At 40.4% G+C, this 19,611-nt stretch overlaps 1 protein-coding gene across 1 annotated transcript in view; it reads right to left on the bottom strand.

Annotated features, from left to right (window-relative positions):
- Positions 1 to 19,611, bottom strand: part of agmo (alkylglycerol monooxygenase) — a 344,128-nt gene that overhangs the window by 251,776 nt on the left and 72,741 nt on the right. The window contains exon 3 of the mRNA XM_060825437.1: positions 12,049 to 12,200. Within this exon, the coding sequence (XP_060681420.1) occupies positions 12,049 to 12,200 (152 nt within the window). The remainder of the gene's footprint in view (positions 1 to 12,048; positions 12,201 to 19,611) is intronic.

The raw sequence follows: 19,611 nt of genomic DNA, 5'->3' as shown, positions 1-19,611 counted from the left end.
ATTCAAGTGCAAAGTGAATGAGCACTAAAAAAAAAGTTATTCATCAGAGTATTCAGTTCAGGAACCCAAATATCACGTTGCAGCTGTTACAGGCCATTGGTTAGACCACTTTTGGAATAATGCATTCAATTCTGGTCTCCCTGCTGCAGGAAAGATGCTATTAAACTCAAAAGAGTTCAGGAATGATTTACAAGGATGTTGCCAGGGTTGGGGGATTTGAGATATAAGGAGAGGCTGAACAGGCTGGGGCTGTTTTCGCTGGAGTGTTGGGAGCTGACGTGTGACCTTATAGAGGTTTACAAAATTATGAGGGGCATGGATAGGATAAATAGACAAAGTCTTTTCCCTGGGGTGGGTGAAGTCCAGAACTAGAGGGCATAAGTTAGGGTGAGAGGGGAAAGATATAAAAGAAACCTAAGGGGCAACATTTTCACGCAGAGGATGGTACATATATGGAATAAGCTGCCAGAGGAAGTGGTGGAGCTGAAAATGTGTTGCTGGAAAATTGCAGCAGGTCAGGCAGCATCCAAGGAGCTGGTGGTGGAGGCTGGTACAATTACAATATTTAAAAGGCATCTAGATGGGTATATGATTAGAAAGGGTTTGGAGTGATATGAGCCAAATGTAGGACATGTGGTTGGCATACACGAGTTGGAACTAAGGGTCAGTTTCTGTGCTGTATAAATCTATCACTCAAAGAACCCTATTACAATGCATGATTCGGGTGCCTGTCCTTGAATTGAAAGTAGCATGGCAGAAGCATATCAATTTGATATGTCTGTGAGCTCCAAAGTGCAGTACTGTATTAAATATGAGCCCTAAGTTTGTCCTGATGATTTGATATGTCCAGTCCTTTGCTGCCGCCAGTTTCCTCAGTGGAGGAAGCAGGTGGGTTGCTGCCCATGAAGCATGCCCAGAGATGTTTGGATGGTCTAGAGAAGATTGGAGCAGCCAGACATCCATCAGGATATTCATGTTGAGTATTGTCACCGCCTAGTTTCTCTACACTGCCTGGGAAAGTAGCAAACTACATATAAAGTTACATGATGATGTGTGCCAATCTTGCTGCTCACGAGCAAGATGTCCATTTTGCTGTTGAAATCTTAGATGGAAATTGAACCTTTCTTTACTCAATATTGAGAACCTCATTGTTTCATTATTGTCATATTTTATCAACTAATTTGCCATTATTTTTGTAAATCTGTTACACATCAAATAGGTACTGAAATCTGAAACAAATATAGTGCGCTGGAAAATCTCAGCAAGTCTGGCATCTGTGCGAGAGAGAAAATGAATTAATGTTTCAAGTCCAGTATAGTGCTTCTGCAGAACTGAAAAGGTGTTGGAAAGTGTGTCCGTTATGTATTTTTGATAGAGAAGGTGGAAGGGCAAGGGGAAGCTGGAGGAGAGGCCCAGTGAAAGAGACAATGGGATTGTTAACCATGGTGAAAGAGATTTTGTGAAATGGAGAGAATGGGTTCTCACTGCCAACATCAAAGTAAACAAGACATAAATAAGATAAGGCTGTTAACGGGATGGGGAGGTGGGCAAAATGTAAGGAAAGTGTAATTTGGTCAGTTTCTGAAGTTCTGGAATTCAATGTTGAAAGCTCAAGGCTATAAAGTGCTGAAGCCTAAAATAATGTTGTTCCTTGGGCTCGCATTGTACTTCATTGGAAATTGCAACAAGCCAGGGCAAAATGAGCATGACAGCAACATGGTTTATTAAAATGGAAAGCAACAGAGAGGGTAGGCTCATTCCTACAGATAGAATGGAAGTGCTCCAAAATGCAGTTACCCAGACTGCGTTTGGTTTCACCAATGTAAAGGAGACCACATTGTGAGCAGCAAATGAAGTAGACTTCGAAATAAGGTTCCTTTATGTATTCTTGAGTGTGGGTTTACAATCTTTCCAAAGTGGAGAGCTGTAGGCAACCTTTAACATCCAATATATGCAAACTATCAGATTAGAGCAAATTCAACAGAATCTGTAAGCTTCTTGATGCTTGGTTTCAATACCTTTAGATAAAATGTTAATTTAATTTCAGATAATTTTGTTTATTCTACTCCTAACTAATCTGTGGTGAGGTAATTGCAACCATCTTAGATCCATGCTTCACCTTTTCAAAGAACATTTTAATCTGTGAAGTTTTCAGATACTAAAATCAGATGAAAAAAGTTGAAAATTGGTAATCCATATTTGACCATTATCATCTCAATATAAAATAATATCCTGTCTGTCAAAATCACAATTTATTGACTTCCAAAAATAATAGCTTTGTATACCATTTCAAATTTCAACTATGGCTTCTTTTAGAAAAAGGATTACATAACAGCACAAATACCTCATTAAAAGTGATCAGTACTTAAGAAATAGTTTTGCCCAATTATTTTATATGAAATTACAGCTACTCAATTACTTCAATAAACTTGGTGATGACAAGACAAAGCAACTAATACTTTCACATTTCTTAACCTGGCGTCAGTCCTCACTACAGAGTGAATCAAGGTAGTATTTCAACCAGTCTGTTGCACATATTGTCAAAGTGAAAATGCTATCCAGCATTTCAAAGTTAGATAAGTCTGCAACTAACACATTTATTGAAGGATTAGAACTCCTTGTGGCTTGTACCACTCATTATGATACATCATTATCTTCATACACTTCATCAAAATTCTCTTTGTTATGTATCACGGTTTTGACTAATTTATCTCAGCTTGATGCCAGTTCATACCTGAAGCACCTACTTACGACTCCTCAGGTATTTTGTTGTGTATTGTTGCTGCTCCAATTCTATCTTCCTCCAAAACAGCCAAATCCAAAGACCCCTTTCATCCTCATTTGGCTCATCTTTAAACCCCTCCATTGATGCCTATACGCAGTATCGGGATCATTTTGCAATCTTGTAATCATTGAGTTTTTATTCTGTGTCATGACAGAATGCCTCATTTGCTCCACCGAGGGTGGAGAAAATGATTGTTTCCTCAAGAGATTTTAAGTTAGCAGACATCCGATCTTAAAAAAAGGTTTCCCTCTCTCTCTAAACATCAGTTAACACTAGTATGGAGCACATTTGCACAATCCAGCAAATTCAATATAATATTGAACTGGAGATTCACAAATTTAATTTCTTTAGTTCTTCGCACAGTCTGTTCAAGTCCACACCATAGTCTTCAAAGGAATAACCATCTATTCCTGAAATCTAATAATGCTTACCTACATTAAAAGCTTTTACCTTATCTATTTTCTTGTAATTTTCACCGAAGAACTCAAATGAAAGCCTTCATTACACTCCAACTAATGTGCATACACCTCCAAATAATTTTTTACTTCTGAGTTTATTTCTAGTCAAAAGTGACAATGCTCAGGCCATACTTTGTTCCCTCTTCAACAGGGATGAAACTCATGTCCACATATCCACTTCATTCTCCCATTGGTCATATGATTCAGAGTGAGAGAGAATCAGACAGTGATCATATTCCAACACTTTGGTTTGTGTCGTTTCCCATTATGGATGTTAGAATTGTAGTGTTCTGTCTGAAAATGATTTTCCTTAACTCCCAAACTTCACCTTCAAGTAATCATCTTCCATTCCCATGGTGTGCTTCAGAAATCCAGTTGGTGAAAGATATAACTGGAATCACTTGCACAAACATTTATTTATGCATGCAGCTACAAACAAGCACCCCAAAATCACACTGCCAATTGGTAGGTACTCAAGTGTATCCTGACTTAGTGCCTGCCTTCTGCTGACAATTAAATGCAATACATGATGAAGAATCAGAAGTTTTTTTTAAAAAATCATAGGATCCTCTCGGACAAGATGAAGTCAAACAGAGCACAGAGGAGACAAAGAAGTTACATTAAAAAAAAACGTGGGTTCAGATCCAGAACAGGGGAGAATTACAATGAGATTTGGCTTCGTCCACATGTAGAACAGGGAGATGCAGAAGCAGCATAAATCTCCTAATCTTAATATGAAGAGATTCATGAGCTCCCTACCCATGATTTTACTTTATTTTTGGCAAAGAATGAACATATCCCAAAGCTCTCCTAAAAAAGACATTTTGCACTGCCAGACCAAGATTTTGTCAAGGTTTCTCAGCATACTAGGACAAAAATACCCAACTGTGTATTACATAAATAAAAAGAAAATTCAAGTACAAAGACAGACTGCAGCATAAGTTGGAAGAAAGTCATATTCCACTACATTTCTGTGTCACTAAGAATTTTCATGATACGTTAAAGGCTAATGTATGTCTGGTTTTACAGAGAAAATAATTGAATTATAGAATTGATCCCAAAACATCACTAAAAATAGAGAAATGCAATGCAATAAAAAAATGAATTTACCATACCCAACCATCATAAATCTGTGGCCTAAGCTATTTTTTCTTAAGTTGTTCATATTTTTGAGCCTGGGTCAGCTTTTTTTGAAGTAGTTGTTGGCTTTTCCAAATTCTGTCAGTTGATATATCATCTCACCACCTCTGTACTCCAGAACTTCCCTTCCAACACTCTGAGACCCACAGACTCTCTTTCAAAATATTCTCAAGCCATCATCACCTCACTGTATTTTAAAGGCGAAAGTGAGGACTGCAGATTTTGGAGATCAGAGTCAAGATTAGAATGGTGCTGTAAAAGCACAGCAGATCAGGCAGCATCTGAGGAGCAAGAAAATCGACACTTCAGGCATGAGGCTGAGAGCCTCAGGGGTGGAGAGATAAATGGAAAGGGGGTGGGGCTGGGGGGAAGATGGCTGAGAATGCAATAGGTGATGGAGTGGGGCTGAAGGTGATAGATTGGAAAGGAGGGGGGAGCAGATAGGTGGGAAGGAAGATTGGCAGATGGTACAGGTCATAAGGTTGGTGCTGAGCTGGAAGGTTGGAACTGGGATAAGGTGAAGGGGAGGGGAAATGGGGAAACTGGTCAAGTCCACATTGATGTCATGGGGTTGAAGGGTCCCGAGACAGAAGATGAGGTGTTCTTCCTCCAGGTGCTGGGTGGTGAGGGAGTGGCGATGGAGGAGGCCTAGGACCTGCATGCCCTCGGCAGAGTGGGAGGGTGAGTTGAAATGTTCAGCCACGGGACGGTGGGGTTGATTGGTGCCGGTGTCCCGGAGAGGTTCCTGAAGCGCTTTGCGAGTAGGTGTCCAGTCTCCCCAGAGTAGAGGGAACCACAATCGGAGCAACAAATACAGTCAATGACATGTGAGAAAGTGCAGATGAATCTTTGACGGATGTGGAGGACTTCTTTGGGGCCTTGGACGGAGGTGAGGGGGGAGGTGTGGCCACAGGTTTTGCAATTCCTGCGGTAGTAGGTGAAGGTGCCAGGAGGGGAGAGTGGGCTGTTAGGGGGCATGGAGCTAACCAGGTAGTTGCAGAGGGAATGATCTTTACGGACAGTGAGTAGGGGTGGGGATGGAAATGTCTCTCTGATGGTCAGAGCTGTTTGTAGTTGGAGAAATGTCAGCAGATGATGCAATGTATGCGGAGGTTGGTGGGGTGGAAGGTGAGGACCAGGGGGTTCTATCCTTGTTGCGGATGGAGAGGTGGGGTTCAAAGGCAGAGGTGCAGGACTTGAATGAGATGCGCTGGAGGGCACCATCAACCATGTGGGAGGGGCAATTGTGGTCTTTAAAGAAGGAGGCCATCTGGTGTGATCTGTGGTGGAAGTGGTCCTCCTGGGAACAGATGAGGTGGAGGTGGAGGAATTGGGAATAAGGGTTTGCAATTTTACAGGAGGCAAGGTAGGAGGAGGCCATTCAATAAATTACAACACTGTGCAAAAGTTCTGATCCATCTCATTAACCATCAGGAATAGCAGCAAAACAAATCAATAGGTAAGTAACTCAAAAGCTTGTAAAATAGCCACTCCATTTATTTGCAATACACAATTAGAATTTACATATATTTAAGGCAGTTTAAAAAGTTGAACACTTCAATGCTTAGAATTTGGTTCTTTCAGATGTTTGGTCAGTTTTTTAAAATAATCCTCATTTTCCAAACAATAAAAGGAAAGAGGAACAACTGAAAACACAATCTGGGACCAACAGGCACAAACAGTAACCTCGAGATTGTGTGAAAAGCACATTTTCTGAGGAGTCTTATTCACAAACCTGCTTTACTAACTTACAGATTTGAATTTTATCATATAGATAATATTCCCTAATGAAGAATTCAATGCCTATTTCACTGAAAATTCTATGCACACGTGAAATTGATTTTTTTGATTATAAAATTAACATACAATTTATTCCATCCAGAATTATCTGTCATTAAAACCATTTTAACTATTTAATGGAAAAACTAAAAGTTTGGCATGTTCAGATATTTTAACATATTTAAGCTTAATGTTTTCCACTGCAACATATTGAGAATTTATGAACATGATAGTCAATACCTTTATGTCTAAAGAAACTAAAATATATTTGAGATGAACCGGCTGCCCTTATGCATAGCAAGATTAAACCAATATGGTTCAAATTCCCCAAAAAGGCTTTACAGACAGTGAATTATTCAGACTTGCACCCATGCTTATTATGTAGGCAAATATAGCAGCCGACTTGTACATTGCAAGTTCCCACGAACAGCGAGTGAAATAAATACTCAGACACTAGAGCTGGATAGTTATCCTGCATGCCATGCACATCATTTTAAAACACATTATGCTAAGCGAGGTGCTGTACATATTTGATCCACTGTTCGAAGTTTGGCTTAGAAAGTTTTACATTCTTGCCAACCATTCAGATTTTCTTTGGACAATAAAAAAGCTAATTGTTTGCCAGGACTCCAGACTTAACGTAGCTTTGTCCAAAGTTTTATGGAGGCACATCAAATTTCATTTTGGCAGGAGGAGTTTAAAGCATCCTGGAGAATTATCAACACATGATTTACTGTATTACATAAACATTTAAGAAGACAGTGAGTAATATCACCTTATGTGAGGATACAGACAAATTGACCTGATCAATCCATAATTTTTCGTATACCAATTCTCAAAAGTATAACAGAGTAGGTATGGGTAGTATTAATACTCAATGCTCGAGCTGTTATTTTAAAGGGTCACTGTTTTTCTAATAAAGTGTATCACAACAAAGTGTATCGCAATTCTTTTGGTTTAAGTGAAACGACCATTAAAGAAGTCAGGTATCTCTCACAATGATGTGGTTAGAACTGTCATTGTTCCTACCCCTCCACCATAACTTTTAACTCAAGAGGTGATTAGACTCTCACTTGACGGAGATATCATGGCTGAACATTTGTGATTTATTTGTCAAAGTTTGGATGTTTTCCAGCTCTTCTTACATGCATCGTTAACAGAAAAGTTGCGAATAGAACTGAATGCTGTGCAATCATTAATCATTCCCACTTTTGACCTTTTGTTGGAGGGAAAGTCATTGATGAAGAGGCTGAAAATGACTACGTTGAAGGCTGTGGTTAGCTTCACTTCCTTAAACCAACGGCTCTCAAACTAGTTTTGTCCATGTCTAAGGCAACAACTCAACAGACCATCTGTCTGTCCTACCCCACCAACTTTTTCTGAAAGTAAATCTCAGAATTAACGAAAATATGTGGGAACAAGAAATACCATGCTGTGCTTTCATTAAAACATATAATAGCTATTTGTGTATTCTTAAATGCAATGAGGCAAGTAAATTAATTCATGTCAAAACAGAAGTACAGAACTTTAAATATTACAAACATAAAAGAACAGATTTATTCAAAACATTCTTACACCTGCTACACTGTTCATAATAATTCTCTTCTGAAAAATGCATATTTATTGTGTACGTCCCCACAGGACTTGAAATGTTAAATCTGCTTTCTCTCCATAGATGCTGCCAGACCGGCTGGGTTTCTCCAGCAGTTTATGTTTTTCTTTCAGATCTTCAGAATCTGCAGTTCCGTGTTTTAATTTATGACATTGTATAGTTGCTCAGTTCTGAGGGAAGTCACAGAACTCCAAACATTAACTATGTTCTTGCCACAGATTCTGTCAGACCTCCTGAATTTCGCCAGTAATTCCTGTTTTTGCTTATATAGTTGTTCCTGCTGAAGAAGCCTCCTACTACACACCCAAGATCCAGCATGGTTTGATGACATTATGCAAACCATGGAGCTGGATTTTACATGTCACTGTCAGGTGTTTTTTCAGTGGGAAGCCATGTAAAATATAACAAAGAAAAAAACACCAGTTCAAATAGAAGTATGGTCTTCAATTAACTGTACATCATCTAATCTAAAGTAACAAACATTCAAAGGTCTACCTAAAACATCTTGCAATGCAGTCAGATGGAAACCTGCAAGGACCCCAATAGTATTCGTACCAATATCTAGCTTACTAATGTAATTTGTACATGACTGTATCACACAATAAACTATAGCTTGTTAAACACAAGACTACCTTCTTGGTAAGACTCACTAGTGTGATTCTTCTACCTTTAGAACACAGAACATAGAAAAGCACAGAACAGGCCCTTTGGCCCACGATGTTGTGCCGAGCGTTAATCCTAATGTAAAATAAAACATCTTAGCCTACTCAACCCTCAATTCATTGCTATCCATGTGCATGTCCAGCAGTTGCTTAAATGTCCCTAATGTCTCTGCTTCCAACACCACCACCGGCAACGCATTCCATGCATTCACAACTCTCTGCGTAAAGAACCTAACTCTGACGCCCTCTTTGTACCTTTCTCCTAATACCTTAAAACTATGACCCCCCTCGTGCCAGTCAATCCTGCCCTGGGGCAAAGTCTCTGGCTATTGATTCTATCCATTACTCTCATTACCTTGTATACCTCAATCAAGTCACCTTTCTTCCTCCTTCTCTCCAGAGAGAAAAGTCCAAGCTTAGTCAACTTTTCTTCATTAGGCAAGCTCTCCAGTACAGGCAAACCTTCTTTGCACCCTCTCCAAAGCCTCTGCATCTTTCCTATAATAGGGAGACCAGAACTGGACATAATATTCCGAGTGTGGCCTCATCAGGGATTTGGAGAGCTGTAGCAAAACCTTACAGATCTTGAACTCAATCCCTCTGTTAATGAAAGCCAAAACACCATATGCTTTCTTAACAACCCTATCCATTTCGGTGGCAACTTTGAGGGACCTATGTAGTTGAACACCAAGATCCCTCTGTTCTTCCACACTGCCAAGAATCCTGTCTTTAATCCTAAATTCAGTATTCAATTCCAACTTTCCAAAATGCATCACTTCGCATTTATCCAGGTTGAACTCCATTTGCCATTTCTCAGCCCAGCTCTGCATCCTGTCTATGTCACGCTGCAGCCCGCAATAGCCCTCGATACTATCAACGGCATCACCAACCTTTGTGTTCTCTGCAAATTTACTAACCCACCCCTCAACCTTCCTCATCCAAGTCATTTATAAAAAAGCTAAAAAGAGCAGAAGCCCAAGAACAGAGCCCTGCAGGACCCCACTCAACATTGATCTCCAGCCAGAATACTTTCCATCTACAACCACTCTCTGCCTTCTGTCAGCCAACCAATTCTGAATCCAGATAGCCAAATCTACCTGTATCCCATTCTTCCTGATTTTATGAATGAGCCTACCATAGGGAACCCTATCAAATGCCTTACTGAAACTTATATACACCACATCCACTGCTTGACCTTCATCGATCTGTCTTATCACCTCCTCAAAAAACCCAATAAGATTTGTGAGGCATGACCTGCCCCTCACAAAGCCATACTGACTGCCTTTAATCACACTATGCTTTTCCAAATAGTCATAAATCCCACCCCTCACAATTCTTTCTAAAACTTTGCTGACCATAAACATAGGACTGACTGGTCTGTAATTGCCAGGGACTTCTCTATTACCCTTCTTGAAAAAAGAGAAACAACATTCACCTTCTTCCAATCCTCTGGAAAGACTCCCGTGGAGACTTAGGAGGCAACAATCTTCGCCAGTGGCTTAGCAACCCCCTTTCTCACTTCCCGGAGCAGCCTAGGATAAGTCTGGTCTGGCCCTGAGGACTAATCAACCTTAATGTTTGCCAAAATTTCCAGCACATTAACTTAATCAATCTTGATCTGGTCAAGCTTGGTCAACTTCTCAAAGTTCTCATTCACAACAAGGTCCCTTTCATTGGTGAAAACCAAAGCAAAAAAATCATTTAGACTTCCCCTATCTGCTCAGACTCCACACACAAGTTCCCTACACTATCCGTGACCAGCCCTACCTTCTCCCTGATCATTCTCTTATTCCTTACATATGAGTAAAATGCCTTTGGGTTCTCCGTAATCGTTCTTGCCAAACCTTTTTCGTGCCTCCCTCATGGCTCTCCTCAGTCCTTTTCTGAGCTCCTTTCTAGCAAGCCTATAATCCTCTAAAGCTGTGCAAAATCCCTGCTTCCTCCACCTTACATAAGCTGCCTTCTTCCTTTTGACGAGAAGCTCCTCTGTTCTCGCCATCCAAGGTTCCTTAATCTTACCCCTTCTTACCTGTCTCAAAAGAACAAATTCGTGCATCACTCACAATAACTGCTCCTTAAATAATCTCCACATGTCTGCTGTGCCCTTTCTGTGGAACAATTGCTACCAGTCTGTACTTCCCAGTCGGATAGTGTCATAATTTCCTTTTCCCCAATTAAATGTCTTCCCTCGGTAACTGCTCCTTTTCCTCTCCAAGGCTATGGTAAATGTGAGGCAGTTGTGATCACTTTCACCAAAGTGTTCTCCCACCACGAGATCTGACACCTGTCCTGGCTCATGGCACCAAATCCACAATGGCCTCTCCCCTTATCAGTCTGTCTACGTACTGAGTAAGGAAACCTTCCTGAACACACCTGACAAAAACATCTGCATTAAGGAGGTTCAAGTCGATATTGGGAAAGTTGAAATCACCCATAATAACAACCCTGCTACATCTGCAGTTTTCCAAAATCTGCTTGCCTTTGAGCTCTCTACTGCTATTAGGTGGTCTGTAGAGCGGTGGCTGTTCCCTTGCTGTTCCTAACTTCCATCCATACTGACTCAGTCGACAAACCTTCCTCAACAGCTTTCGTTTCTGTAGCTGCGATGCACTCTCTGATTAGCAATGCTGCACCCTCTCCGCTTTTTCCACCCTCCCTGTTCTTTTTAAATTGTTCTAAACCCTGGAACATCAAGCAACCATTCCTGCCACTGTTAAACCCATGTCTCCGTTATGGCCACAACATCATAGCCCCAAATACTGCTCTAAGTTCTTCACTCTTATTTTTGACACTCCTTGCGTTAAAGCAGACACACTTTAACTGATCCTTTTGTTTTATCCTGTGAGAAACCTTCCCAGTAGATTCACTACATCCTGTCACTGCCCCATCTGCAACTGACCACCTCTCAGATATGTGGCTCTGATTCCCACCCCGCTGCCAACTAATTTAAACCTCCCGAACCATACGAGCAAATCTCCCACCCAGGACAAATGACAAATATCATTTTGATCTATTTGGGTTATGTGCTAGTAATGTCTCTATTTTAAAATTCCCATCACGAATTACAAATATTCTCCCCTAAAACATTCCAAAATCTCTGTGTTGCCCCATTCTGGTCTCTTGTGTATTCATGAATTTAATTCTTCCATGCCTTCAACTGCCAAACATCAAACTCTAGAATTCCATCTCTTTTACATAGCTTCTTATAACTTACCTTATTGGCAAATTGATTTTTTTCGCCTGATTTAATATCTTTTTATTTGACTCCGTATAAAATGTTGTTTCATAACTCTCCTAGGAAGCACTGTTTTACCATGTTGAAGGTATTATATAAATGCAAGGTTTGTTGAAACGTAATAACTGCTCCATCTAAAAGGTACTGCTTCAATGTTATCAATTTACAAGAAAATGCCAGCATAGTGGTCATGGCCCAATAAAGTTATTCTGAGATATAATAATCTATCATTATATCATACCATGAAATAACTATTCTCCACTCAGTCTTGCAGAAATAGTCTCAAATTTAAAAATGTCTTATGTGAAAGGCTAAAACTGCGATTATCTTGAATAACATTTAAACATCAGTAAAATGTTGTTTTAAAAATGTCCTACCATGAGACATTCGATGGAGCCAGTAGTAAGCAAAGTCAACTCCTAAAAATGCCAACCACCATGTCCAGGCAGAATCCCACGGGAGTTCAAACAGTCTAAAATTCTTCCAGATGTAAATGTAGCCAGTCAGCTCAATGCCTCGACCCAGTAGCCTACGCAAAAGAAATAAAGGTAAATTTGATACATTGTTACTCTTCTCCAAAACTAAAACTACATACCTATGTCAAAACTGAGCACTGCCTGCTGACCAGTGCATTTATCTAAAATAGCCAGAGCTAGAAATATTAAATACATTTCAGTCCTTGTCCTGTTTTCCAAAGGTTTTTAAAAAAGAAACACCTGCATAGATAAAAGGACAGGAAGTTGCAAATGTTACATGGGCTGCAAGGAATTAAGTATTGCTAACCTATGATTTTCATCTTTTCCCTGCGGTTACTTTTATCCATTTGAGTCTCTCTTTTCTATATTTTGTTTTCTCAATTGCCCAACTAACTGAAAAGAATTATTAAACTTAATATGGAGTGTGCCTGAAGTAAAGTATAAGCTTTCTACAGATGTTGGCAAAACTCTACTCCCTTAGTATCTTATGCAACCTTTTATTATCACCCTAATGACACTCTCGGTGTACCTACACTTCAAGGACTTCAGCAGTGCAGGAAGGCAGCTTACCATAGCCCACTGAAGGGCAATTAAAGATGAGCTAATAAGTGCTGTATCAGCCAGTGACACTCACGTGACATAATTTTAAAAATGCCAGATTTTATTTAAAATTGATGTGCTGCATTCCATGAAAATACAAGTTCATTGTCTACTGTTCAAGATCCCTCACTGATTGAAGAAGAGTTTGTAAATATAGAAATATTTCATTTTAAAACATAGGGTGCTGCCAAAAACTAAATTTAAAAAACTACGAGCATCCACAGTGCGTAAGTCATTCGTCTGACTTCATGGAATTTGTCATAGATAAATTTTGCTCCTTGGATTAATACATCTCATGGTTGTTTTAAATACAAGAATAATTATAGTTCGGCCTCAGACAATAATTAAACAAACTGAACTAAACTTAAACTAAGTCTTCTAATGGAAGTTAAATCCAAAAACTAGAATTGTCCATTTTATCTTCGAGAGATGATTATTTCATGTCTCATCTTGCAGCACTACAGCAAAGCATTACGCAGAATTCGCAAAAATAATGTTAAATATCACAGATGTTGAAAATCTGAGATAAAAATAGAATGCAGAGCAACTTCAGCATGTCAAAAAGCACCTGTGGAGGTACACCTTGTCTGAACTTGCACCAGTCCTGTTCTTCCATCACTCCTGAGGATATTGACCTCCGTAGGCTCTTGGCGAAACAATACCTTGATTTCGAAATTTTTACCTTTCATCTGTGCTCACCTAATTCTGGTCTCTTGAGCACCACTGATTTTAATTTCTCCACCTCGAGTGGCTACGTCCTCAGTTGCCTGGGCATTAATCTCTGAAATCGGTTACTTTTCTCCCCCCACCTCTCTTTTCTCCTTTAAGACACCCATTAAAATCTACTCTTTGACCAAGTCATTGGTCATTTTATCTAATATCTCCTTTTGTGCCTTGATGTCACAGTTTGTTTTATATTGCTACTGTGAATGTCTTCAGGCACACAAAATTTTAAAAAATTGCAGAAACTTAACAAGGCTGGCAGCAGCTGCAGAGAGAGAAAACAGAGTTAATATTTTGGGTCTATAGTAACCCATGATACCTGACTGGATAGGAATGTTTATTGTTGAATGCCAAAATAGAGTCACTGATGGTGTATATAGTCTAGTCCCAGCTCAGGACAGACAGTTCTGCAGACCCATCTTTGGATCTGTCTTATCTTTTGTGTTTCCTGACTGTGACGTATTCTCTCCAATGTTTTTAACAATCAACAACCACCTGTAAAACACCCATGCAAGGTCCACTTAATTTTTAAAAATCTATTTCTAATTAAGCTGCTCAACAATATTATTTCACATTTCTGGAACAGGTGAAACTTGAACCCTGGCCTCCTAACTCAAAGGTAGGGACACTACCACTGCACCACAACAGCCTTTCCAGGTCTGCTTATTTTTCAAAACCTATTTTCTAACAAGCTGTTCAGCCATGTTATGACACACCTCTGGTGCAGGTGGGACCTGAATCTGGGCCTCAAAGGGTTTAGATTAGCTTAGATTGCTTACAGTGTGGAAACAGGCCCTTTGGCCCAACAAGTCCACACCGACCCGCCGAAACGCAACCCACCCATTCCCCTACATTTACCCAACACTACGGGCAATTTAGCATGGCCAATTCACCTGACCTGCACATCTTTAGACTGTGGGAGGAAACTGGAGGAAACCCACGCAGACACGGGGAGAACGTGCAAACTCCACAGTCGCCTGAGTCAGGAATTGAACCCGGGTCTCTGGCGCTGTGAGGCAGCAGTGCTAACCACTGTGCCACCGTTCTGCTGGGAAGGCTATTACCAAGGAAACACCTATTCAATGACCTCCACAAAGAGATTCATCAGTGATTCACCACGGTTCGAATAGGGTTCATCACATCCCTTTCGAATCCGTGGGTTCATCTCGCTCATGTGATGGTGGAGCCTCTTTGTGTTGCTTTGCCCATGACCCTATTTCTGTTGCTTTCAGGGTCAGTTTGGGGGGTGGGGGACTGCCAAACGTTTCTTTAGCGATGACCAAAGAGCCACTGCAGGGGGACCCTCCTCAGTGGCAACCTTTGACTGAGCTTCCACCATTTCTGACTCCTTTTCTGAAGCCTCATAGTCCTCAGGACTGGCTCTCGAGTTTTTAGTGGGCGGATGTCCCGTCCACAGGATGCCAATGGTGGTGTGTATGTCAAAGCAATTGTTTCTGTGGAGGATTGCGGCCAAAAGAGGTGGTCAACGTGCCTTTTTGCAGTCTTCTTCCCAGTTTCAACAATGTATGGTAACTCCCACAATCCATGGAGAGCTATCACTAAAGTTCCTTACATAGACTATATCTCCCAGATTAAAATCTCTGTCTGGTCTATGCCAATCATGGCCTCTGTTTCGGGGGTTCATATTTTAATTCTTGCCACCTAGTTTTGGAAATTCAGGATAAGCCTAGTCCTAAACAGTCAACCCATTAATAGTTCCAGCAGAGTTACTCCCATCGTCATAAGCAGCAATGACATGTAGTTGAAGAGGAAAAGTGCTAGCTTTATTTCCAAAGACCCTGGAGTTTGCTTTCTCATCAGACTTTGAATACATGGACCACTCAGCCAGGCAGAGGGTAGATAGTAGAGTGTTACGTGAATGCATTTTACTCTGTTTGTTTTCATGAAAGTTTGAAACATAAAAGTATTGGAGAAGTTTTTGTCTGTTGTTGTAAGAAGCAGTAGAGGTGCCAATCAGTGCAAATGAGCACAAATAAGGATTTAGGACATCCCACCCATAAATGGCCCTGTAGAATCTGCATTGACTCACACTCAGGGTCTCCCAGCCATTCCCATGTGTACATTGAGGCTGCTGGTAGAGACTTCCTGGGAAGTTTTGCACCGTTTGACCAGATTTTCGATATCGGTGTATATTCCAGGCCACAGCTCCTTGCACACATTCATATTTTAGAAATTCCTTGGTGGCCATTGTGCAATTTTTGAAGTATTGCTCACTGAATTGGATGTGGAACAACCACCCAGGCTGCTCACAAAATGATACATTCTGCTATGCTCAACTCCTGATAATTTGAGATATAGAGTTCCAACTCTTGCATAGGTCGTGCTTGTGGTCCACCGTTTAGACAGATATGACATAACTTTGCCAACGTGTGGATTCCTGGATTTACTTGACAGATATTGGTTGCGTGTCCGTGAAGTTCAAAGTCCTGATGACTTCATTAGCCTTCGGAGGTGACAGTAGGCTGGTGGGTAGCCGAGGCAGCTCAAGGCATCTGCATTGGCTATGTGTCTCCCTGAATGGTGTTCAAAGATATATTCATAGGCACCAAATAGCAGTGTGCAGCTTTGGATCAGAGTTGATGCAAAGGGAGGAATCGCCCTGTATTCCTTGAAGAGTCCCAGCAGGGGACTGTGATCAGTTACACTGCTGCAATACTGACCGTAGACATACTGGTGAAACTTTCCCACTGTGCAGACATGTTGGTGAAACTTTTCCACAACCTTCTTCCTTGATCTGGACATACTTCTTTTCTGCCATCGCCAGGAGTCATGATGCATACATAATTGGACATTCTGCTCCATCAACCAAATGCAGCAATAATACCGACTCCAACCATAGGGAAGCGTCGCAGAGATCATAATGAGTTAATATACTTGTCAAGAGTCGTTTTTGTCTGATATTTCAAAGGCTTTCCCTTGGAACATTTGTCATGACTATTTATGATTTTATTTTGCAGAGCATAGAGGGGTGTCAGCTGTATCACCAGGTTGGATATGAATTTCCCATAGTATACTATGAGACACAGAAAAGACTTCCACTCCATTGCATTCCTTGGAGTTGGAGCCCTGCATATGACCTTCACTTTCTCTTTGACAGTGTAATTTTTCCTTATCAACCCTGTAGTTAAAGTACTTTACCTTGCTTCCCATCTATTTCCCTCATTACCAGGAAAACAGCTACAGAGAAATGCCTCAACACCCCTCCTAAACTGTCCCAGTGGTCCTTTGCCGGAACCTTTGTACTTACACAGTGCTTTGTGAGTGATATGGAGTGACATATTTCTTGGAAGATGCCTCAATCTCCAGTTGGAGGTAAGCACGGCTCATATCCAATTTAGAAAATATGTGAACCCCAGCCAGCTTTGCAAACAAGACTTCTCTGCATGTCATAGGGTATCTGTCCAAGCTGGAAGCTCTGCTAAAGCCAAAGAGATGGACTGAGTTGTCAGGTTTTAAGAATGTGATTACTGGCATGGCCCATTCAGCAAATGGCACTGGGCACATGATGTCAAGTTCCTGCAGATAATCTACTTTAGCTTTTACTTTGGCACGTAGGGCACAGGTCGTACCTTGAAGTATTTAGGTCAGGCTTCTGGATCTACATAGACCTTAGCTCTGGCACCTTTTATCTTCCCATAGCCCTTTGACAGTACATCAGGATAATTCCCAAAGACTTCATACAAATCGCCAGTATCCACTTTAAAGATCAGTTGCCAATCTCAGCAAATTTTCTTTAGCCAGTCTCTTCCCAAAGTGCTGGGACTTGGCCCTTGTACCACCATTAAGAGCAGTCAGACTGTTTGTTGCTCATGTATTACTGGGGTTACAGTGGTCCCAAAAAGACACAAGGTCTCCCCCAGTATGTGCAGCCAATCTAGCTTATGTTTCTTGTAGAGTTAAAGGCAAAACACCCATCAGAGTTTCCTAAATGTTTTCTCCCCAACAACAGATATGGCTGCCCACATGTCTACCGCTATATCTAGGGAATGGTCATTTACCTAAAGTTTTATCTTAATTGGGGCCGCTTTGGGAGCAGAGATATAAGTTAACTGTATCAATTCCTCATCCTTGGACTGATTTATTTGCAAAGCCATATATTGAGGTGGATTTGCCCTTTGACCTGGTCAGTACACATTTCAACTGTTGTTTTGAAACTCTATGACTACAAGTATAGCATGTATCTTGATTGTCACTTTATTGTGGAGAAACTTCACATACACGTCTGAAACCCTTGTGGTCTCCAACTCCAAACACCCTTTCTTGGCAATGAACAGGAGCCACGAGTGTTATCCGCTGGGAACTTAGCTCTGCAGTTTGGGGGATCCCAAAGTTGAGGACAGAACTATCTATGAACTCCTGAAATTCCAAGCTCCTATTCCACATTTTTGTAGGGTAGGGCCAATTCTATGACTTTCTTTGGATCCAGATCTGTTACAGTCAATAGTTTCCTTAGGATCGCAATATTATTAATTCCACAAACTAAGCAATTCCTTAATATTTCCCGAAATGCTGACCTGTGATCAGTGTTTCAACAGTTTTGAAATGTCTCATCAAGAATGCAATAAATGGCTCCCCAGGAGGTCTGTTTGCCAAGTTAAACCTGCAACACTGCAACCTAACCAATAGTGTGGGGTCACAGTGGTCCACTACCATATTTATCAGATTATCAAAGGATTTTGACTCCAAGGTTGCCAGGTAGCGGCAACACTTAATGATGCATAAAGTAAGGGGCCTCATAAGTGGTAAGGAGAATGACTTTTTGTTGGTGATTCTTTTCTATCTAACCCTTGTCGTCATGGCAATTACACAGAAAGCCTGACTGGCAAGGGATATCATTTATTGTTGAACATCAAAATAGAGCCGCTACTCTTGATGTTCACAGGTTCGTTACAGCCAGGGACAGAGAGTTCTTTCGTTTTTTTTTATTTATCCTGAAGTATTATCACACACAACTTTTTGTTTTCCAATCACCAAGTCACCGTGTTATTATTTTCATCTGTTAACCACCATCAATAAATGACCAGTGTTTCCAACTGAATCATTTACATGCAAAGACCATTATGGACAACATAAAGTGAGGGAAAGGTAGGGCTGGGTCTGCTGTAGAACCTTTAATTCAATGTGACCATGAGGCATAACACTTCAAACATTGTTAAAACCTTTCAAGTGAAAGTATCAGGACATCAGTAGAGAATGAACATTCTCAAAAAAAAGTCATAGTCTCTTCAAGCATATCAAACTTCAATCATTTTAGTATTTCCTTCTCTAATCTCAAAATAATTTTTCCTGAAATTTAATCCCAACAAGTAATTATCTTTGAATTTTTTTTTTACAAAGAGGGAAGAGAAAGAAAAAGTTTGGAATGTTAGCCCAAAAAAAGACACAAATATCTAAGTGCTATTGTCTCCTAGCATGAAAATTGGCCTAGCGTCTGGATTTACTTCTTTTTTGCTTCTCTCTTACATCCAGAAGTGTTCTTACACACAACTGAATATTTTTCTTCCCTCTCACCAATCACATTTCTTGTTTTGGATAGTAACCATCACAGCATTTAAAAGGCATTTGGGTATACATGGACAAAAAGGGTTTACAAGGATAAGGCCAAGTGCAGGAAAATGAGTTAGCGTGGGTGGACATCTTGGTTAGCATCTTGCAAAAATACAATTGCTGCTAGTTAAGCAGGGAAAATGATAAATCAAGATAATCACCGAATCCAAATTAACCACAAAAAAAATGGTTTGATCGAAGGGCTTAAATCAGATCATAAATGATCGTTCATCTTGGATATAGATTTAAATTACTGTTAAATGTAGAAAATATAATCCAATCTGATTTGTCTCAATGCACTGTAACCTTAAGACATCATGTAACCATCAATGACATTGGAACAAGATTAAATTGAGCCTTGGAGTTGCCTGCACAAAGAAGGATTTGAAACCTGAAGCCATTTTGATGAGAGAAATTCATCAAGGTTCCTTTATTCGTGGATAAATGCAGTGGAAGAGACCTAGAATATCAAAACTTCATCCTCCATCATTTACACTCTACACGTGTGGATCAGTATTCCAGGCAAGAATTAATATATTCAACACCAAAAAAATGTGTGTGTCTGTGGGTGTA

This window comes from Hemiscyllium ocellatum, chromosome 5, assembly GCF_020745735.1.
Source record: "Hemiscyllium ocellatum isolate sHemOce1 chromosome 5, sHemOce1.pat.X.cur, whole genome shotgun sequence".
Lineage (NCBI taxonomy): Eukaryota > Metazoa > Chordata > Chondrichthyes > Orectolobiformes > Hemiscylliidae > Hemiscyllium > Hemiscyllium ocellatum.
Note: the sequence above shows the minus strand (reverse complement) of the source record. Positions and strands in the feature narration are given on the sequence as shown.